The 19279-nt window shown below is 45.2% G+C and overlaps 1 protein-coding gene across 1 annotated transcript in view; it reads right to left on the bottom strand.

Annotated features, from left to right (window-relative positions):
- The window catches only part of CHD5 (chromodomain helicase DNA binding protein 5), a 142677-nt gene extending 128929 nt beyond the window's left edge, over positions 1–13748 (bottom strand). Inside the window, 1 exon segment of the mRNA XM_051988709.1 lies at positions 13513–13748. Within this exon segment, the coding sequence (XP_051844669.1) occupies positions 13513–13600 (88 nt within the window). The 5' untranslated portion in view covers positions 13601–13748.
- Positions 13749–19279: the final 5531 nt, after the last annotated feature.

The raw sequence follows: 19279 nt of genomic DNA, 5'->3' as shown, positions 1-19279 counted from the left end.
GGCAAGACATGCAACCATATTGCCCTCTGTTACCTCAATTGTAAGTAAGAACATTGAAAAGAATAAAACAAAAATAAATTGCAATTATAATGACTCAGCCCCAGAAAAAAATTGCAGAAATTCAGCTATCTTTTTTGGGGGGAAGAGGAAAAGGGAGGAGGGAGAAATAAGGAGACAAAAGGCAAGATTGTCACTATAGATGTAAAATGGTTCATATGTTGTCAGATATGGTCTTTGTGTTTCTTAGTTTTGATTAAAAGGAAGGGCTCATGGGGTGAGTAAAGCATGAAAATAAACATAGAAGGCCTCAATAAAATTTTAAAATCCATAAATAAATGAAATCATGGGAATGGACATGATGAACTTAAAGCTCCCTTCTGGTTCCAAATCTATTATCCAATGGACTAAAAAGACAGCCCATTAATTTTTTTTTTGAATAGCTCCAATTTTGGGGAATTTCTTCCTTATACTAAACTAAAATTTGCTCCTTCTTCCATATTTTCCATCCACACTTACAGCTCTACTTTGAGTCCAAGAATTAAGTTGTGTGTGTGTGTGTGTTTGTGTGTGTAATCCCTCTTATATTTGATAAAGTCAAGTTATCTTAAGCCATTTCTCCAAAGAAATGTGAACATGCCTAAAGTTAACAGTCAAGAGAGGCGGCAGCAGGCCAGCACCATGGACAGCTGCTCTCAAACTAAAGCAGAAAGTCCTCAAGGTGCATCTGCATGTTGGTCTCTTTCCTTATCAATGTCCATACCTTTCTTCTCTCTGTGAACTAGTCATTTATTTATCATATCCTGACATCCTTTATGTCTTCTCAAAAACAGCACCAAGGTATCTAATGGTCAAAAGAAATATTTTTCTTAAGACAGAAGAGGAGGAAAGGATTGCTCATCCCTTGGAGTGGTCCATGGGTTGAAAAGTATGGACGTTACTGGGTCAAATGAGAAAAAGGGGAGAAACAACTTTTTTCCCCCAAGTTCTCTAGCAATAAAAAGTAGGGCCATGTTGTGGTATATGAACGTTATGGAATATTAGTGTTCTGTAAGGAATGACCAGCAGAATGAATACAGAAAGGACTGGCGAGACTTACATGAACTGATGCTAAGTGAAATGAGTAGAAGCAGGAGATCATTATATACCTCAATAACAATACTGTTGAGGATGTATTCTGATAGAAGTGGATCTCTTCGATAAAGAGAGCTAATTCAGTTTCAATTGATCAAGGATGGACAAAAGCAGCTACACCCAAAGAAAGAACACTGGGAAATGAATATAAACTGCTTGCATTTTTGTTTTTCTTCCTGGGTTATTTCTAACTTCTGAATCCAATTCTCCCTGTGCAACAAGAGAACTGTTTGGCTCTGCACACATATATTGTATCTAGGATATACTGTAACCTATTTAACATGTAAAGGACTGCTTGCCATCTGGGGGAGGGAGTGGAGGGAGGGAGGGGAAAAATCGGAACAGAAGTGAGTGCAAGGGATAATGTTGTAAAAAATTACCCTGGCATGGGTTCTATCAATAAAAAGTTATTTTTAAAAAGTAGGGCCATGGGGGTATTCCTAGGAACATAGGAATCTGGATTCACAGCTGGACCTTACAACCATTTAGTCCAACCCCTTTCAATTTACATAGGAAGAAACCGAAGCAGAGACAAGAAGATACACGATTCTATTGGAGATTTATTAAGAGGCAGAGTGATAGAGTGAATAAAGAGCTGGCTTGGGAGTCAGGATGAACTAGTTTTAAGTTCTGCCTCTGAAACATATTGGCTGTCACTGAGCAAGGCACCTAACCTCTCCAGGTGAAACAGGTCATTGAGTTCAACCCACATAAGAAAGAGGGCCTTCTCAGTGCCATTAGGGAAGAATGTTGTATACACTGCCAGACAGGGTGTCACCATATTGAGTGATTTTGCTTCTTTTTCTTTATTACAGGAAAGCATTCAGTTCTGATGATGGGGCAATGCATAGGAAATGGGGAGGAGATTTCCAGAGATTGTTGTGATGTAAAAACAAATGGTCGCAAATGTTTGATTGACCAGTTCCTCTACTAACCATTGTAAAGACTTCCAGTGTTGGGAAACTTTTATTTAAATGATCATGTAGTTGCTTTGATATTAAGTTTGAGCCTTGGTAAGTATTATGACATAAAAATAAGTAACTATGAACAATGCTTATAATCAGATTCCTTCCTAAAAAGGAGGGTTAGACACTCATAGGACCTATTTCTGGTGTTACCTCCTTTGATGTCCCCAGTCACAGTCCCTGGTTAGAAAGATTCCTTCTCCTCTTGAACCATTCTGGTGATCTTTCCCATAGACAATCATTTTCTACTTCTCATGCCCCAAAGAAGAGTACCTTTTCCTTTCCTCTTCTACCCCTTTATACCTTTTTGGGGGATTTTTAAAAATGGATTGTTCTCCCTGATTAGAATGTAAGTTCCTTTTGGGCAAGGATGGTACATATTGTTGTTCAGTCATTTTCAATCCTGTTCAACTCTTCATGGCAGATGAGGAGTCTGAGGCAAACTGGGTAACTGACTTATCCAGGATCACATAGCTAATAAGTGACTGTGGATAGATTTGAATGTCTCCAGACCCAGTGCCCTATCCACTACACCACCTAGCTGCACCCCCCCCCAGTCTGGCACATAACCAATGCTTAATAATTATTTCTTGTTTCAGGGCACCCCCGTTCCAGACACATTAGACAGCATTAATATATTTATTTTTCATACATTAATGACACTTTTTTCCCAGCTGCTGGGTCTGGAGCATTGTTTAAAAATATAAAGCTCTCAAGGGCATCACCATCTCAGAGCCCTCTGGATAGCAAAGAGATAAGGAACTGAAAACTCTTCCTGACTCCTCTTTCTCTGACGAGGAGGATGCTCAGATGCTTTGGAGGGACTTGTTCAAACATATTACCCAGTTCCATCCTTAGGAAAATAAGAAATGATGTAGCAGTAGAAGGCATGTGTTTGAATCTTGCCTTTGTCTCTTAGCTTCTTGAAGAAATCACTTAACTCTGTGGGCCCATTTTCCTCAACTATAATGGAAGAGAATTGGACTGAACAGTTTCTGAGGCTCCCTTTCAGCGTGTTCTAAATCCTTAACCTTATGACCTGCGTTCAGAGCCTAATTCTGCCATTTATTCCCTATGAGTCTTTGTTGGGCAAGCTATTTAAGATCTCTCAACATCATCCCCCCCTCATCTTTAATAAGAGGGAGTTGAAACTCATAGAGAGATTCCCAAAGGATGATGTGGTCCTCCAGCTTGTCCTTTTCATGGAAGGTATGCTGAGTAATTGCATCAAGTCCCAGAACATCGCATAAATGATTCATGACCACTCTGAAGAATTTGGTCTAACTATCCACACAGGAAAAAGTAAGTGGATGAAGAACATTCGGCAAACTCTTTTCAGTCATGTATGACTCTTAAGGTTTTCTTGGCAAAGATGTTGGAATGGTTTGCCATTTCCTTCTCCATCTCGTTTTACAGCTGAGGAAACTGAGGCAAAAAAGATAGTGTCTTCAAGGTCACACAGCTTGTGTCTGGAGACCAGATTTGAACTCATAAAGATAAGCTCACTCTATGCACTATGGCGCCACCTAGCTGCCCTTACACAGGTTATGGAATGCAATTGAATGGAGAGCCCATAGAATAGATCCATTATTACAAAATATCTTTAATAGATACTACAAATGGACAAATGAATTGGCCCTAGAATAGAACAAGAGGAGAATTGACTGATTAGCCTTTGAGAAAGTGTGTGGTCCTTGTTAATAGCTAGTATTTGTATAGTACTTCAAAGTATACAAAGGAGACATATATACAAATTCTGTGTATAAATAAGTATACATATGTGTGTATGTATATGTTTTTGTGTATATGAATATCTATTTCATCCTCATAACAATCCCGAGAAGTAGGTGCTACTTTTATTTCCATTTTATGAAAGAGAAAACTGAGGATGGGATTGTGAGAAAATTAATTTTTTGTTCATTGAAAAAAAAAGTTTAATTTTAGCTAAAACCAAAAATAAATTATTTCTAATTGCATCTATATAAATATCATAGAGTTTTGATAGATGGGCTCAAAGATGACATAAGCATTTTGTAGCTGTCTTGAATGAGTTTGCTCTTTTTTCTATCATTTCTCTTCAGTTTTATTACTAATACATAGAAATACAGGGTTTTATGGGTTTGTTTTGTATCCTACTTTAGTAAAAAATACTGTCAAGAAATATATTAAAAGAAGGGACCAAACTTTATGATCTCAAGATCCCTTCTGTGCTGCCATGATTCTTGAGTTTAAAAAGAAAAAAAAAAGGTTCAATCTTGCCCTCATCACTAGACACTAGAGAATCATCTGTGGAATCACAGAATTCCAGAATTGAGTGAGACGTCAGAATTCATGTTCTTCAGTTTTCAGAGGGAAAAAATGAGGTGAGGAAAGAAGTAATTTAGATATGAAGGTCACAGAGTATTAATGGAAGACCAGGTTTAGAACTCAGCTCTTATGAGTTGGTTTTGCTTCTGTTGCCTAGGACAGGGATACAATGGCGTTTACCTAATGATCGTTGGGTTGGATTGGATGGAGGCTCAACTCAGGGGGCCATCTCTATAGTGATTTCTGTCCCCGTTCCGGTCACTAGTACCCTGGTCCCAGTAATTACTTTCTAACTTGTTCTTGAGTCAGCATAAAGTAGTAGATGAGAGAGCACTAGCCTCAAACTCAAGAAGAGTGATTCAAATAGCGCCTCTCTTGTTGACTAGGAGATCCTAGACAAGTCACATTTAAGAGCTGTAGGCAGCTATCTAGGAAGCTATTTCAGAAAAGACATATTGGAAGAGGAACTTCCCTATGCTAAAAAAGACATATTGGGAGGGGAACTTACCTATGCTAATAAAATCACAGTCCCACTCTCTATCCCTATAACTTATATTTAATTTTCCATGTCGATGCTGTTTTCCTTTTAGACTGTAAGCTCCCTGGAGAGGAAATGTCTGAGGGTTTTTTATGTGTAGTATTGTTTTTCTGGGTTTGTTTTTGTTTTGTTTTGTCCTTGTATCATCAGTATCTAACAAGAAGCCTGGAATATCATAGGTATTTAATAAATGCTCGTTGGAAGAATTAGATTCAATTACATTGAGTTCAGTTGATATGAATTAAATTGGAGCCCATTTCTTTTCCCTTATAGCATGCTGTCTATGCTACTTCTTTCAGAAGAGGGAATTTTCTGTGCTGATCCCCAGGGATGGAGAGAAAACACATGGATGCTGCATTTTTTTTCCTCTCTTTTCTGGGTTCTTATGAATAAGAAAGAGCCACATTTTTTTTTCTCTTCCCCCCCCCACCACACACACATACACACCCAAAAATAAACAAAAAAGGTGAGGGAGGAGTGACTGGACAAAGGTGCCTCTCTTATCCCAGTTAGAGCAAAGCCCTTTCTACTAACTGGGCTTGTTTTCCTCCTGTAGAAGGGCTCACAAGGAAGGGGGAAAGGGAGATTGAAATGAAAGCAACAGATTTGACAAGTAATTAGTGTAACTGTTGCTGAATTTTAAGAATATGTGTGACAGCTCTTGACACTTGAAAAATCAGCCCCTCTGGGCACAAGCTGCAACTTTTCCTACCCAGCCCCTACTCGGTTTTGGTCCCTAACTGAGAAGCAGAGAGCTCAGGGGCCCAGCAGGCAGCCCGCAGGGCATCTTGCCGGGGAGGTGGGGGAATCCTGGGAGAGAAGGAAGCCAGGCATTGCCTGCTTGGGAACACAGGGCAAGCAAGGTAGGAAATCAAATTGGGGAGGGGAAGAGAAAAGGGGGAGAAGGAAAAGAGGACTAAGCCCTGCATCGACTCAGTACGTCCAGGTAGGTCAGCACCACTGGGACCAGAGAAGGGACTAAAGATTTCCATAATCTGCAGAGGAGCCATAGTGGGGATAAGGAAGGGGAACCACTCTGACTTTAAACTGCATGAAGAGGGGCAAGGCTCCCAGCAATAGGGAAGGATGGTCCTCCCAACTGGACAACATCTAGAGTATTGTATAAATTGTCGAGCACCATAGTTTAAGCAGGAAATAAAGTCCAACAAGGGACAACTAGAAGGACAAAAGGTGTTCAAAGTCCAAGAGGAGACAACTAGAAGGAAAAAAGGCATTTAAGTGTATAATTGAACAAATATGTCTAAAAGAATAATCATATATCCATATGTATATATACATACACACATAAAACATGCACATACATAGAATGACAAGAGGTGTTCAAAGTCCAATAGGGGACAAGTTGAATTGAAAGTTCAATAGGGGACAACTAGAAGGACAAAAGGTGTTCATATCATATGCTTTTCTTAGCATCCCCAGGGTTTGGCACAGTTCCATATGTTGTTGTTCAGTCGTGTCCACTTCTTCGTGACCCTGTAGACCAACTGTCCACAGACAAAAATGCTGGAGTCATTTGTCATTTCCTTCTCCAGTTTTATGCAGGCAAGGGGTTAAATGACTTGTCCAGCATCACAAAGCTAATAAGTGTCTGAGGTCATATTTGAACTTTGGTCTTTCTGAGCAGCAAGGCGATGCAGTGGATAGAGCACCAAGCCTGAAATCTGGAAGACCCAAATTCAAATATGACCTCAGATACTTCCTAGCTGTGTGACCCTGGCCAAGTCCCTTTACCCTGTTTTGCCCCAGTTTCCTCATTTGTACAAAGAGCTGGAGAAAGAAATGGCCAACCACTCCAGCATTTTTGTAAAGAAAAGCCCAAATCAGAAATTACAAAGAGTAGAACACAACATAAATGACTCGACTACAACTTTCTGACTCCAGACTTTATTCACCAAGCTGCTCTAGCATATAGTAGGTACTTAATATTCATCAATAGATTGGTATGAGGATTAGATGAAGGAACTAGGGAAGTATTAAACTAAAGAAGACTAAAGGGAAGGGGTTGGAATACTATCTGTCTTTAAGAATTTAAAACATGGACGAGAGCTTAAATTTGTCCTTGCCTCAAAAGGAACACTAAAGGAATTGATAGAAGTAATAAAAAGATTACATCATTTAGGTCTATTACAAGGAAGAACTTCTTTAACAATTGGATCTCTACAAAAGTGGAATGGACCACTCTTGAGAGGTAATGAATGGGATTCCCTTCCTTAAGGAAAGCCAATGAAAGTCTTTCCAGGGTTAGAAAGTTTTATGACAACATGAAACACTCGGAATATTCCAGTCAGTCTCTTCCTTCTGCAAATCATCAAAAGAAGCTACCCAATGGATATTCCCAAAGTCCAGATCTGAATCTCACTCCTCTGAGAAAGCTTTCTTGCTTCCCCTATTATTATTACCTTGCTTTCCTATTATTATTATTACCAATTATCCTAAGAATATAAAAAATATAAACTCATCTGTAAGGCGCCGAAAGCATCCATAGTGCGATTCAGTCTTCCCTTTCTAGACCGAATTGACTCGACATTCATCACATAACACTAACGCCAATACCACATCCCAATTTTGCCCAGGCTTCCTGGAATGCTGTCTTTCCTCACATCTACCTATTAAAACCCCATTCAACTCAACTCAGATGTGAACCCTTACTTAAAACCATTCTTGACCTCAATACTCCACCCACACAAAATGATTTTTCTATTTTTTATCTTATTGCTTTCCCATAAGCCACTTGGTTTAATGGAAAATGACTTTGGAGTCAAGGGGACCTGGGTTTCAGTGGTACCTCTGACACTGGCACTGTCTTTTATTCTTTTTGTTCAATCATTTTCCCAGTTGCATCTAACAGTTATAGTGTTCTAAGACTGAATTTGAACTCAGAAAGTAGTCTTCTTGACTAGGTCCATTGAGCCATTTCAATCTTGTCCTACACTCTCTGTGACCCCTTTTGGAGTTTTCTAAGCAAATATTTGCCTTTTCTTTCTCCAACTCTTTTGCAGATGGGGAAATTAAGGCAAACAGGATAAAGTGACTTGCCAGGGTCACCCAGCTAGAGGCTGAATTTGAACTCAGTTCCTCCTGATTCTAGTGTCAGCCCCTCTAGCTAGCTAGCCGCCTGATTAGCTGTGTAACCATGGGCAAATGATTCCATCCCTAAGCCTCAGATTTTTTATCTGTAAAATGGATATAATATCATTTATGTTACAGAGCGGTTGTAAGTATAGCTGAGGGGTAAAAAATGGGGGCTGTGCAATGAGCAAGTGAGACAGAAATGGGAACTACCATGAGAACCCCGAGGTGGGCAATAGAGGTATTTGTTGAATGCCACACTACACTCCCTTTCCAGTCTCTTCCCCGAAACATATTCCTTCCTCACCTCTGCCTTTTGGAATCTTTGCTTTCCTTCAAAAATCAACTCAAGTGCCACCTTCTTTCTGAGCCTTCCTAAGCCTTAGAGTGTCCTTTCTTGAGCCTGCTAGTGTCCCTTGGGAACAGTTTATTTGAAGTCATTCACTTTGTCCTTATGATGAACTGCATATGCATTTTTGTCTCCCATTCCCATTTAAGTATCCTGTGAGTGGTGGCCTTTTTTTTTCTGATTGTTTATAGCCTCAGAGTTTAATATAGTAATTAGCTTAACTCTTAATACTTAATTCTTTATAGATCTATCTTTACATTTGTATTCCCAGTGTCTAGAGGACCATTTCCAGTCATCCTGATCTATATCTTGCCACTGGCCCCAGATGGCTCCAGAGGAGAAAGTGAGACTGTGACTTTGCCCAGCCCTCCCTCACCTAAATCCAATTTACTTGCATGGCACGGCATCAACTCCTTGATGTCATGAAGGACATCCAACCACCCAGTGTCTGACACACAGTAGGCACTTAATGTTTGCTCATTGACTAATACTGTGTATCTCCGTATTATGTGAGTATATTGCCTTTCCATTAAAATATAAGCTCCCTGAGGAATGTTTTGCACTTCTGTCTGGGTGATCTCTAGCATTTGGCATAGTGCCTGGCACATCGTAAATGCTTGCGGGTGGGTTGGTTGGTGGATTATAATTCCCATTTTACACATGAGGGAACTGAGGTTCAGAGAACTGAAGGTCATCTAGCTTAAATGTTACCCCTGGGATTTGAACCCCGCTCCCTAACTTCAAGTCAGTGACTTCTTTCATTTATCACACTAAAAATAGGAAGGTATCTTCAACTTGTTGACATTCGGGTATTAGGCAATGAATGGGACTTGAAGAAATCACTATCTGTTCAATTTGTTGATATTAGGCAATGAATGGGACTCGGATAGGAGGAAAACAAAAAACAAGAGCAAAGAGAAGTGGAGCAGGGAGAAAATCCCAGAAGCAGCAGAGAGCCATAGACACATGGTGAGTTAGGATTAGGCAGAGGAGAAGACACATTGATTTATGGGTGTTTTCAGATCTAGAGCACTGTGCTCAGTTTCTGCACATCATCTAGTAAGGAGGACACTTATAAGCTACATAGCGTGTCCAGAGGATGAAAACCAGGAGGAGAAAGGGGTCTTGAGTCTGTTTATGAGAAGGAGTTGAAGGAATTGGGGATGTTTAGCCTGGAGAAGAGACAGCTCCAGGAGGACATGAGAGCTGTTTTCAAGCATGTGGAGATAATCATTTGCCAGGCACGTGGCCAAAAACATTCTTTCTTCAGCTCTACAAAAGAGATTCGGGGAGTAGAAACATCTGAAGCAGGTCCTTCCTGGGCAGGCTGAGCCAATTTCCTGAATGGCAAGCACAGCATTTCCCTGGGAATTTCCCCATACTGGTTGTGTGACCCCTAGAAAAGTCAAAATATTTTTGCAGAGAAAAAAAATGTTGGGGTCATTCAATGGAGCCCTAGAAGAATGATCTTCAGTCCTACCTTTTGTAGATTCCTGCTGTTCTCCCAGGACTTTCACATATTTTCATTTGCTCTTTACCTCACCCCAGTGGGGTGGAATAGGTTTTGTTTTCCTCATTTTACAAATGAGGAAACTGAGGCTGAGGGAAAAAAACACAATTTGCTCAAGATCACACATAGCCAGTCATGAACAGAACTGGGACTAGAAGTCAGGTATGGAATCCAAAAGGACTTTAGAAAGTGATCTCATTTGATACATGAGGAAATTGAGATCTAAAAATGTGGATATGATCCAAGTAGGACTGAGGAGCCAATCCAGGTCTTCTCACTCCAAGTCTGTGTCTCCTTCCAGAGCATCGATCGATCATTTTGAATATTTTTATTAAGTAGATACCATTTATGAAGCCCTATTCCGGGTACTGTGACATGAAGGTGAATGAATCACACAGACCTTTGCCCTCAAGAAGCATCCAATCTAGTGAGAGTTTGGAGGGGAAGGGGGGAGAAGCATGTGAGAAACAGTAACCAGAATACATTAAAAGATTGAAATAAGAGCAAAGGAAAGCTTTTTATTGGAGGCCAGACCTAAGATTTCAGTCACACAGGGAACTCCTTCTCTGGACAGTTTCTCCACCAATACAGATTGGCAGTTTTTCTGAGAAGGAAGAGATCATTTTTATCTGCAAAGATCAGAGAGGAGTTGAACCTTAGAGAGAGAGGAAGGACTATTTCAATAGAGGAAGCTTGTAGGAGTAGAGGGGGAGAAGGAGGAAGGAATTCTCTCTAGGCATGAAAAGTTCCAAGATGAAGAAAGGTAGGAAAGAAAAAAAGAGTTCCAGTTCGACTGGAAGGTAAAAGTGAGTGATCAGGATCATTTGGGATGAAATGGTAAAGATAAGGGCTTAGAATGGCACTAACTACTACTGCTGACTCTCAAGACAGAGTGACAGAGCTCCGAGGAAAGGCATTCATGGTATCCATCCAGCCCAGTTCTCTCATTTTGCAGGTACAGAAACTGTTCCAGAGGGGTCGATGTTTATCCAAGGGCACTCAAAGAATAAATGACAACTAAGATTTGAACGTGGGACCTTTGACTCCAAACATGGGGCTCTTTCCTTTACAGGACAATCCCTCCCTCTAAGAGAAGGGTAGTGAGATTAGAAGAAAATGCTTGGAATCACTGTGTCTTCAGAGGTTGCTAGGTGTTCATCACAACTGAGAAGTGTGCATCGAGAGTCAGTTTTCGGGAATGAGGCGGTGAGAGACCCACTCCACCCTCTGCCCTCTGCAATGCTGTGTTCAGTTCTAGATACTACAGTTTAGAAAGCTAGCAGATAGCCAGAGGCAGCCAACCAGAACCAACTGATCAGTCTCCAAGCATTTATTAAGAACCTACTGCATAGCAGGCTCTGTGCTATGTACTGGGAACACAAAGACTGAAAACAAACCAGTTCTTGCCCCCAAGGAAATTATATTCCACCAGAGACACAGACTTAAACCAATTCTTGTCCCCAAGGAAATTATATTCCACCAGAGAGACACCATGTATATAAAATTGTATGTGTAGGTATGTACATATAAAATAATATATAACTTTAAAGGGAAGGGCCATTGGGCAACTTGAAGGGAGGATGAGGAAAGGCTTTGTGTCGGACAGCAAAAGCCTCTGAAATCCCGCCATATCAAGGAACCATAATTTGGTTTAGCCCAGAGAAGAAAAAGATTTAGGAGGGAAAAGATATGTCTTCAGTTGTTATTTGAGGAGCGGTTAGGTGCATGAGGGATTAGGCTCAGTTTGCCCCAAGTAACGGGACTAGAAACCATTAATGGGCTGGAGAAGAAGGTGGAGGGAGGGAGGGAATTCTAGAGAAATGCTTGGAGATGGATGGATCAGCATGTGGGGGGTGGGGGGTGGAAGGAGGAGGCAGATAAATAGAAGCAGCTCAGCCACAAGTGGATGATTGACTTGTTGGCTAATGAGAGCTCTTAACCCCACAGGTTGCTGGGTAAACTGGAGTGAGGGGTTTGAACCCTGTCCCTTCCCAACATGAAGCTTATTTTAAAATAATCATAAATCCCCAAGGTTGGGGTGTTTGGGGAGCCAATAAGCAGTGGGTAAACTTCATTTCTGTTTGAGGAGCAGAGGGGTAGTAAGAGACAGGCTGGGAAGAGAGACAGCAGAACAAAACAAGAAGGGTTAACTTCCCAAGCTTTGGCAGGTGAGGTCCAGAAAGGCTCCATCTCCAGTCTGAGGCTCCAATATCCCAAGGGTGGAGGAGGGAAAACGGGCCTGGCACACAGACAGTGAGAGAGGAAGACTCTGGGCTCTGAAAGTCCCTTTCGGGGAGGAAGTATCAGCCTCTTCTCTCCCTCCCCATTCGTGCCTCAAGGTTGCACTTGAGACCCCCAGGTAGAGGGATGCTACCTACAGGGAGAGACCTGCGGCTGGTTTCTTAGTATCCTTGAAGTCCACAGAAGAGCAAAGGAAGGACTACTGAGTGGTGGGACTAGGAGGAGGGAGGGGAGATGGGGCAGTCCCCGAACCTCCAAAGGGATCTGTCACAGTGGGAGGCATCGGTTCCCCCACCTTCCCCTCCCCCCATGGATCCAGGTCTTCAGGTAAAAAGGACTAACTGTCTGAACTTGGGCTTTGGAGAGGCACAGTGTGAGCGTTGGGGCTGGGGAGGGATCTTAAGCTTGGCGAGGAGTCCCTGGCCCTGCCATTCCACCAGCACCAGGATCGGAGCTGCTGGGACATCCTCTGGGTGGACACCAGACACCCACCTGTCCTCTGGCAGCCTTTAGCAGAATGGGACAGCACAGTGTGGCCATCAGCGCCAGAAAGGGGCCAAGCCCACGCCAGCTAGGTCCTTAGTTACTTGGCAAGGGAATAGCCCGGGCCAGCCAATCCTTAGCCACAAACGCTCCCAGAGCCCCACCACTCGCCCACTCCAAGATCCACTCTTTGCTTGGAGGGAGTCCTTGGAGGGCCCCACCCCCACCCTCGGCTTGAAACTCGAGAGGCGGCCCAAGGCCTGGGACCCTTTCCTGTGGTAGACACCCAGAGGCCAAAGCTTCCCGTGCCATCGCCCAGGGCGCGTCCCACGGCGGTCCCCCCCTCCCCGGCCACCTCCAAGTCCCCACAAACACACACGGACGCGCACACACACCCCACACTCAAGGGCACAAGGGCTGACCCCGGCTGCGTTTCCCGCCTCTCTCAGCCCAGTGCCTCGGCTCTACTACCCAGAGAGACCTGGAAAAGGTGGCCCAGCCCCCTCCTACACAGAGGGCAACCAGGGCGCTGCCCACGGCCCCCCACCCATCCTCCCCGTGCCCAGCCTCCAGCCCAAGCGCTCGGCTCGACGCGATCACTCCCCCCATCCCCGCTGCCCGAAGCGCGCACAGCCTCCCCGGGACCCAGAGCCCCTAGCTAGAGGGCTCCCCGGTTGGGGCCCCGAGCCTTCTGCGACACCCCCTCCCCGGGAGACAACCTGGCGCAGATCCCTCTCCCGCCCTGCCCAGCCCGTGCAGCTCCCCTTCCTCTTCTCCCTCCTCCCTCGAGCGGGTCTCGAGCGCCGCTTCTGCCCCAGGGCCCGTGCCCAGCGTCGTCCTCCTCCCGCTCACCATGCCTGTGCCTGGCACCCGGGCACCTCGGGCGCTCCCTGCTCACCTGACATGTCCTCGTCGTTCTCCATCTCCTCTTCCTCCTCCTCGGGCAGCTGCGGCGGCTCCTCCTCTGTGCCCAGCGGGCCCCGCATGCCCGGCACGGGGGGGAGGGGAGGGGAGGTGGGAGCCCCCCCCCGCGGGGCGCGGTGCCAGGCTTAACCCGTGCGCTGCCGGAGCTGCGGGCGCGGCGGGCGAGGCCGGCTTGGCGAGAAGATGGCGGCTACCCGTACCCCCCCCCGTTCCCCCCCCAAATCTCAGCCCTGGACCCCGATCCCTTCCTTCTCCCGCCCGCGTCGATAAGCTCCACAAAAAGCCCCCCGAGCGCTTCGGCTCGGCCACTCCGGAGCGCTCCGCCCACCCGCGCCCCGCAGCCCAGCCTGAGTCCCGCAGCCGCCCGCCGGCAGAGGGAGGGAGGCGGCGGCGGCGGCAGCGCCGGCGGCACGGCGGGGGGGGCGGGGTGGGGGGGTGGGGGCACACATGCCCGGATTGTGACGTCCAGTCTGGTTGCCGTGGCAACCGCATCCCATCGTTCCGGCAGCACCAGGAGTTCGCACCCGGGACCAACTTGGGGCGCCTAGTCTGGAGAGGGCCCGGGACTGTGGGGGAGGAGGAATCGGAGGGGGTCGGGCCCAAGAAGCTAGTGGAAGCCCGGGACCGACAGGAGTGCGTTCCCGCGGTGGCCTGGGAGGCTTGGGGAGCCACCAGCCAGACGGCTGAGCGCCCCTGTAAGGCCACAGAGGAAACAGAGGGAATGACAGGCAGGGGCCGAGAAGCGGGGGGGTGGAGGGCGGCGGGAAAATATGCCCTCCCTACAAGGAACCCAAAGGCCCGAGTCGGGGATTCGGCTCCCCCTTCCTAGTCTGGATGGCTAGATGCGGTGGGGCTGCACGGGGGGAGCACGATGCGCCAGACCCCACCCCAAGAAGGGCAGGAGGGGTAGGGGGCAGGTTCCACGAGCTCTAGATGGGGGGACAATACCTGGAAATAAAGCTAGTTTGGGATATGAGAGCCTTCCCCGCTTTTCTCTCACAGTATGTAGAATACACCTCCCAGCCCCCTCCCCCACAAATGGCAGTGCACACCCAGACACCTGCTTCTCTGACGCCGGGGGGACAAGAAGGACACTGTATCCACCCTGGACCTTCCAGGAGGAACCCCCTCGCTCCTCGGGGGGAGGGGGAGGGTGGGGAAGACTGCTCCCTCCTCCTCCAGCAGTGACCCGGCAGCCGCTTGGGCCCTGGTTCCCCAGCTTCTTTCCAAAGCCCCCTTTCCCCACTCTGGCTTCATGCTAGGCTCTTTTCAGTAATCCCCTGGGGAGACAGACATCGACCTGTGTTTTCAACTCGGGGCCAAAGAAGCCGAGTCTCGGGGAAGGAAGGCAAAGGGTGAGCGCTCCAGCCCTAGCCGCGAACTCTTACAAAAGGCAAAGAGGCGGCCGAATTCCCACTCCGGAGCTGGGGAGGTAAAAAAAAAAAAAAATAGCAAAAGCTGTCAAAACAGAGCCCTGATCATGAAGCGAGCTCCCTGAGAAGACATGGAGCTGCTCTGATTTGCTGGCGAACTTTCTGAAGCCACGTGCGGGGAGCCCGCACTCGGAAGGCCCCCTCGGGGCCCGGCCGGGCAAAAGCGCTGTCATCAGGCCCTTCTCGAGGGGGCAGCCCCGCGCCCCCACCCCCACTCCCGGAGGCTCCGCCACACCGAGCCAGCGCCTTGGATCGCATCTCCAGCCCGGGCACAGAACAAGCATCCGGATACTCCGCACCCACCGGGGAAGAGCCACGTTTACCTTCCAGGATCAATCAATCAAAGGTCTCGCCCGCTTAGTCTGTGGCCAGCAGGGCACTTAACCTATCAGGCAGAAGACTTCATCCTCCTCCCGCCCCCCCATCATCGCTTTAAATTGGGGTTAAAGAATCTTCCCAGAGTTCCTCCTGGGATCTGAGAAACTGCCACCGGGATAGAGGAAGGGGCAGGGGGAGTCCTGAGTGGGGGCAATGCTGCCTGGGGCTGTCTTTTCTTGGCAAGAACATTCAGAGGATTCTGCCTTTAAATGCCTGAAAACTAGTCAGAGGGTGGCTGGAGGGCCCGGAACCTCCCCAGGGAAGTAAAGAAATCGGGCAGAGTTAAATCCCTCCCGAGCCACAGCCAAATTAATTGCCAGCCAGCCACAGATAAAAGGTCCTCATTGCTCACACGAGCAGTAAGGCGTGGGGAGGACGGAGGCTGCTGGGATGGCCCGCCTCTGCTTGGACCACAGGGCAGCTGAGCATCTCGGGTTACCTCCAGGCCCAGCTTTTTTTAAATCCTGCTACAGATGGAGATATTTAAGGCGCTGAAGTGTATACCTCCGAGCCTCGGAGAAGGCAGGCTGAAAACAGCCAGCAAGGTGCCGGTCTCCGGGGCTTTCTAGGAAACAAACCAATTGGCTCCTCCTTAATTTAGGTTCCTAGGAGGAAAACATCCCATCCATTTGCTTCCTGAGCACCTAGCCAAGGGGAACCCAGCATCAGCAGCTCACACGTTTTGGGGTTGGTTTTTTATTTTTTTTCCTAGCAAGATATCATTAACGTCTATTTCCAAGTCCCACTTTCTTGTCTTACAAGGGGGGGAGAGGGGAAGGGAGGGAGAAGCCGCCTCCTGAGTGATTCACCATTAACAGTCACCACCAAGCCTCCCCAAATAACACCAGCCAGCAAATATCGTCAGGGCTCCCCACCATCAGGAATACACACTTTTTCCCCCTGGACTTAATCTCTAAATAACACCCACCCCAAACACAATAGTACCATCTGTCTTTGGGCATTTGCAAACCCCATGAGGGGACTCTGTCTTATCTAAACTTTGCATCTGCTCTGGCACACTGGTCTGCATATAATCAATGTTTAATAATTAATGTACTGGGAATTCAAAGGAATTGAGGGTGCCGTATCCCACTTTGGGGAAACACTGATTTTCTTGTCTCATCCACTATCACCATTCAATACCTACCTTCCCAAGCCCGAGTAGCAGTTTAATTCAAGAGACAATTATTAAGCACCTACTGTGTACAAAAGCAGTATGTCTAAGTGTTAGATGTACAGAGAGAAAAATACAAAATGTTCCTGCTCTCAAGAAACTTTTTTACTAGAGAGAGGTGTTTGATATGCATACAAATAAATAACTGCAAGTCATTTCAAAGAAGAAAGAGAACTCAATCTTGGGTTTATAAGGGATCTCATGGATGTTTAGTCCAAATCCTCATTTTTAAATAGGAAGGAATATTTACCAAAGGGAAAATCTGAACCCAGAGCCTCTGATTCCAAAGCCAGGGTTTTTCCTGCTATCCCAGTCTACTTCCGTGAAAAATGACAGACTTGGTATGAATTGACACCTGAACTGAGCTTGGAAGCAAACTAGGGATTCTATAAGGAGAAAAGGCAGCAGCAAATTGAAGTGGGTCAAGGCCTAGACAAAAGTACAGAAGTGGGAAGTGGAATGTTGTGTAGGGGGACTCACATTAGCTTATTACTTTGATAGGAGTGAAGGGAGAATATTTTGTAGAGGGCTTTAAAATGTCAGGCTGAGAATTTTGACTTCTCCTATAGAGATAAATAGGGAGTCATCAAAGATTTTTGATAAAGAAGGTGACTTAGACAATGTTTTAGAAATATCAATTTGGCAGTTACATGGAAGATGGATCACAAAAGGGAAAGAGTGAAGCACAGGGAAAATTAAGGGGCGCTAGGTGGGTAGCACAAAGAGCATCCGGGAGTCAAGGACCCAAGTTCAAATACAGCCTCAAGTACTTAACTGGGTGGCCCTGGCAAGTATGTAACCCCCACTGCCTCCTTTCCCCCCCACACCCAAAAAGACTATTAAAATAGTCCAGGAAAGAGGTGAAAGTCCTGAGAGGCGGTGTGAGTGAAGAGAAGGGGACAAATAATGCTGCGTAGCAGAAAGAATTAAAAACTCTACACAAATAACATCCTGGTTTCCATACATCCTATCATGAACTGTATCAAAATTAATATAACAAACACTGATTAAACATTTAGTATGTACCAGCAGGTGGGAAGAGACAACAGGAAAAATCAACCTCCGTCCCTGCCCTCAATGGGTTTATAATCCATTTTGTGGATTCCACTTTGGTGAAGTAGCAAGGATATTAAATCTGGAATCAAGGACTAGAGCTCCCATCCCAGTTCTGGTTCTAACGAGCTACACAGTCATGAATAATATACTTCTCTAAGTTTCAGTTTCTTCATCTATAAAAACAAAGACTTGGACTGTGGAGAACAGATGTGCTACAGCATGAGGAAAAGGACAAATGTCCTGATTTTTTAAAAAGTAAATAGAATAACATTCCAAGCCTAAGAGATTGCCTTTGACTCCTGTTCAGTTATAAAATATATCATTAACTGTGGAAGTGATCACAGAGTAGCTAAGACTTCCAACACTTTAATAGGCTAGGTTAGGCTAAAGCAAAATTTAACAGTTGTAAAACTAGCAGATGAAGGATCTATATGTATATTACACATGTGCATTATATTCCCAATTGGATTATAAACAAATTTTCACCTTGTGTTCCTGACTTCACTATATATTTCTTTGTATCCTCTGCACTTAAGAATAACGCTAGACACAGAGCAGGTGATTAACAAACTGATAGCTGACTTGGGTCAAGTGATTTGCTAAGGGTCACACAGCCAGGATGTCAAGGGGGAGGACTTCAAGGTCTCTGCTAGCGCTATAATTCTAGGGTTGGTACAGTACAGGATCAAAGATCTAGAACTGGAAGAGACTTTACAGGGATGTCCAGAACCTGGCTCTTCCTGACTGAAGTCAGGCAGCTCTCTACCCATTCTGATATGCTCTTTTTTCTAAGAATTCACTGACAGGATTTTCTTTTTTTAATAAGAAATTTTTCATTTCATTTCTATACCTTAATCCCTAGCACAGGGCTTTGCAAATATGTATGATAAATGTTTTTTGGAAAGCGGTGTCCATTAATTGAGGGATGATTAAAAAAAAAAACTGACATTTTGACATAAAAATGACAAATATGAAGAATTCAAAGAAATCTGAGAACACTGGAATGAGCAAAGTAATTAAAGACTAAGAAGAGATGACACAATGATCACATTAATGTAAAGGAAATTGAAGACTGGAATTCTGCTCAATTAGGACTCAAAAGAGTCAACAAATCAATGGGTATTAAGTGGATGATGTGCCGGGCACTGTGTTAAGTAGAAAATAGACCTTCAGTCTATTTTCTGCAAGTTCCTGGGATTATGGGTAATGCTGCCCCAAAGCCAGGCAGAAAGGGATAAGCACTAGGGATACCAACAAACACACAAACAGTCCCAACTTGTTCACAGCTGTTCACAGTTGAATGGGGAGAAGTGGAGATCTTCCCAAAATGGGGGCACCAGTAGTAAAGAGGGTCTGGAAAAGCAGGATTTTTACATGGAGGTTAAAAGAAGTGAAGACAAATCCTCTCAGCAGAAAGGTAGGAGATGGGAAATGCAGAATGAGGTACACGTCATCAGATCTGACCAATGTATCAAGGAATTTGGATTAAGCACAGATCACCATTAGAAAAGGTTATTTTTGTAGGGGGAGGAAAACATTGCCAGAAAGTAGCCACAACACACAAAAAATTTTCTCTTTTTAAAAATTCTCCTTGAACCCTGAATAATTTCACCTTGCATTAATTACATCTCTGGGATACAAACCCCATATTCCTGGGCTAGCCCTAATGTCCACATAGCACTTCCAGTCGATCATCTTGA

Source organism: Antechinus flavipes, chromosome 3 (genome assembly GCF_016432865.1).
Source record: "Antechinus flavipes isolate AdamAnt ecotype Samford, QLD, Australia chromosome 3, AdamAnt_v2, whole genome shotgun sequence".
In the NCBI taxonomy this organism is placed as follows: domain Eukaryota; kingdom Metazoa; phylum Chordata; class Mammalia; order Dasyuromorphia; family Dasyuridae; genus Antechinus; species Antechinus flavipes.
Note: the sequence above shows the minus strand (reverse complement) of the source record. Positions and strands in the feature narration are given on the sequence as shown.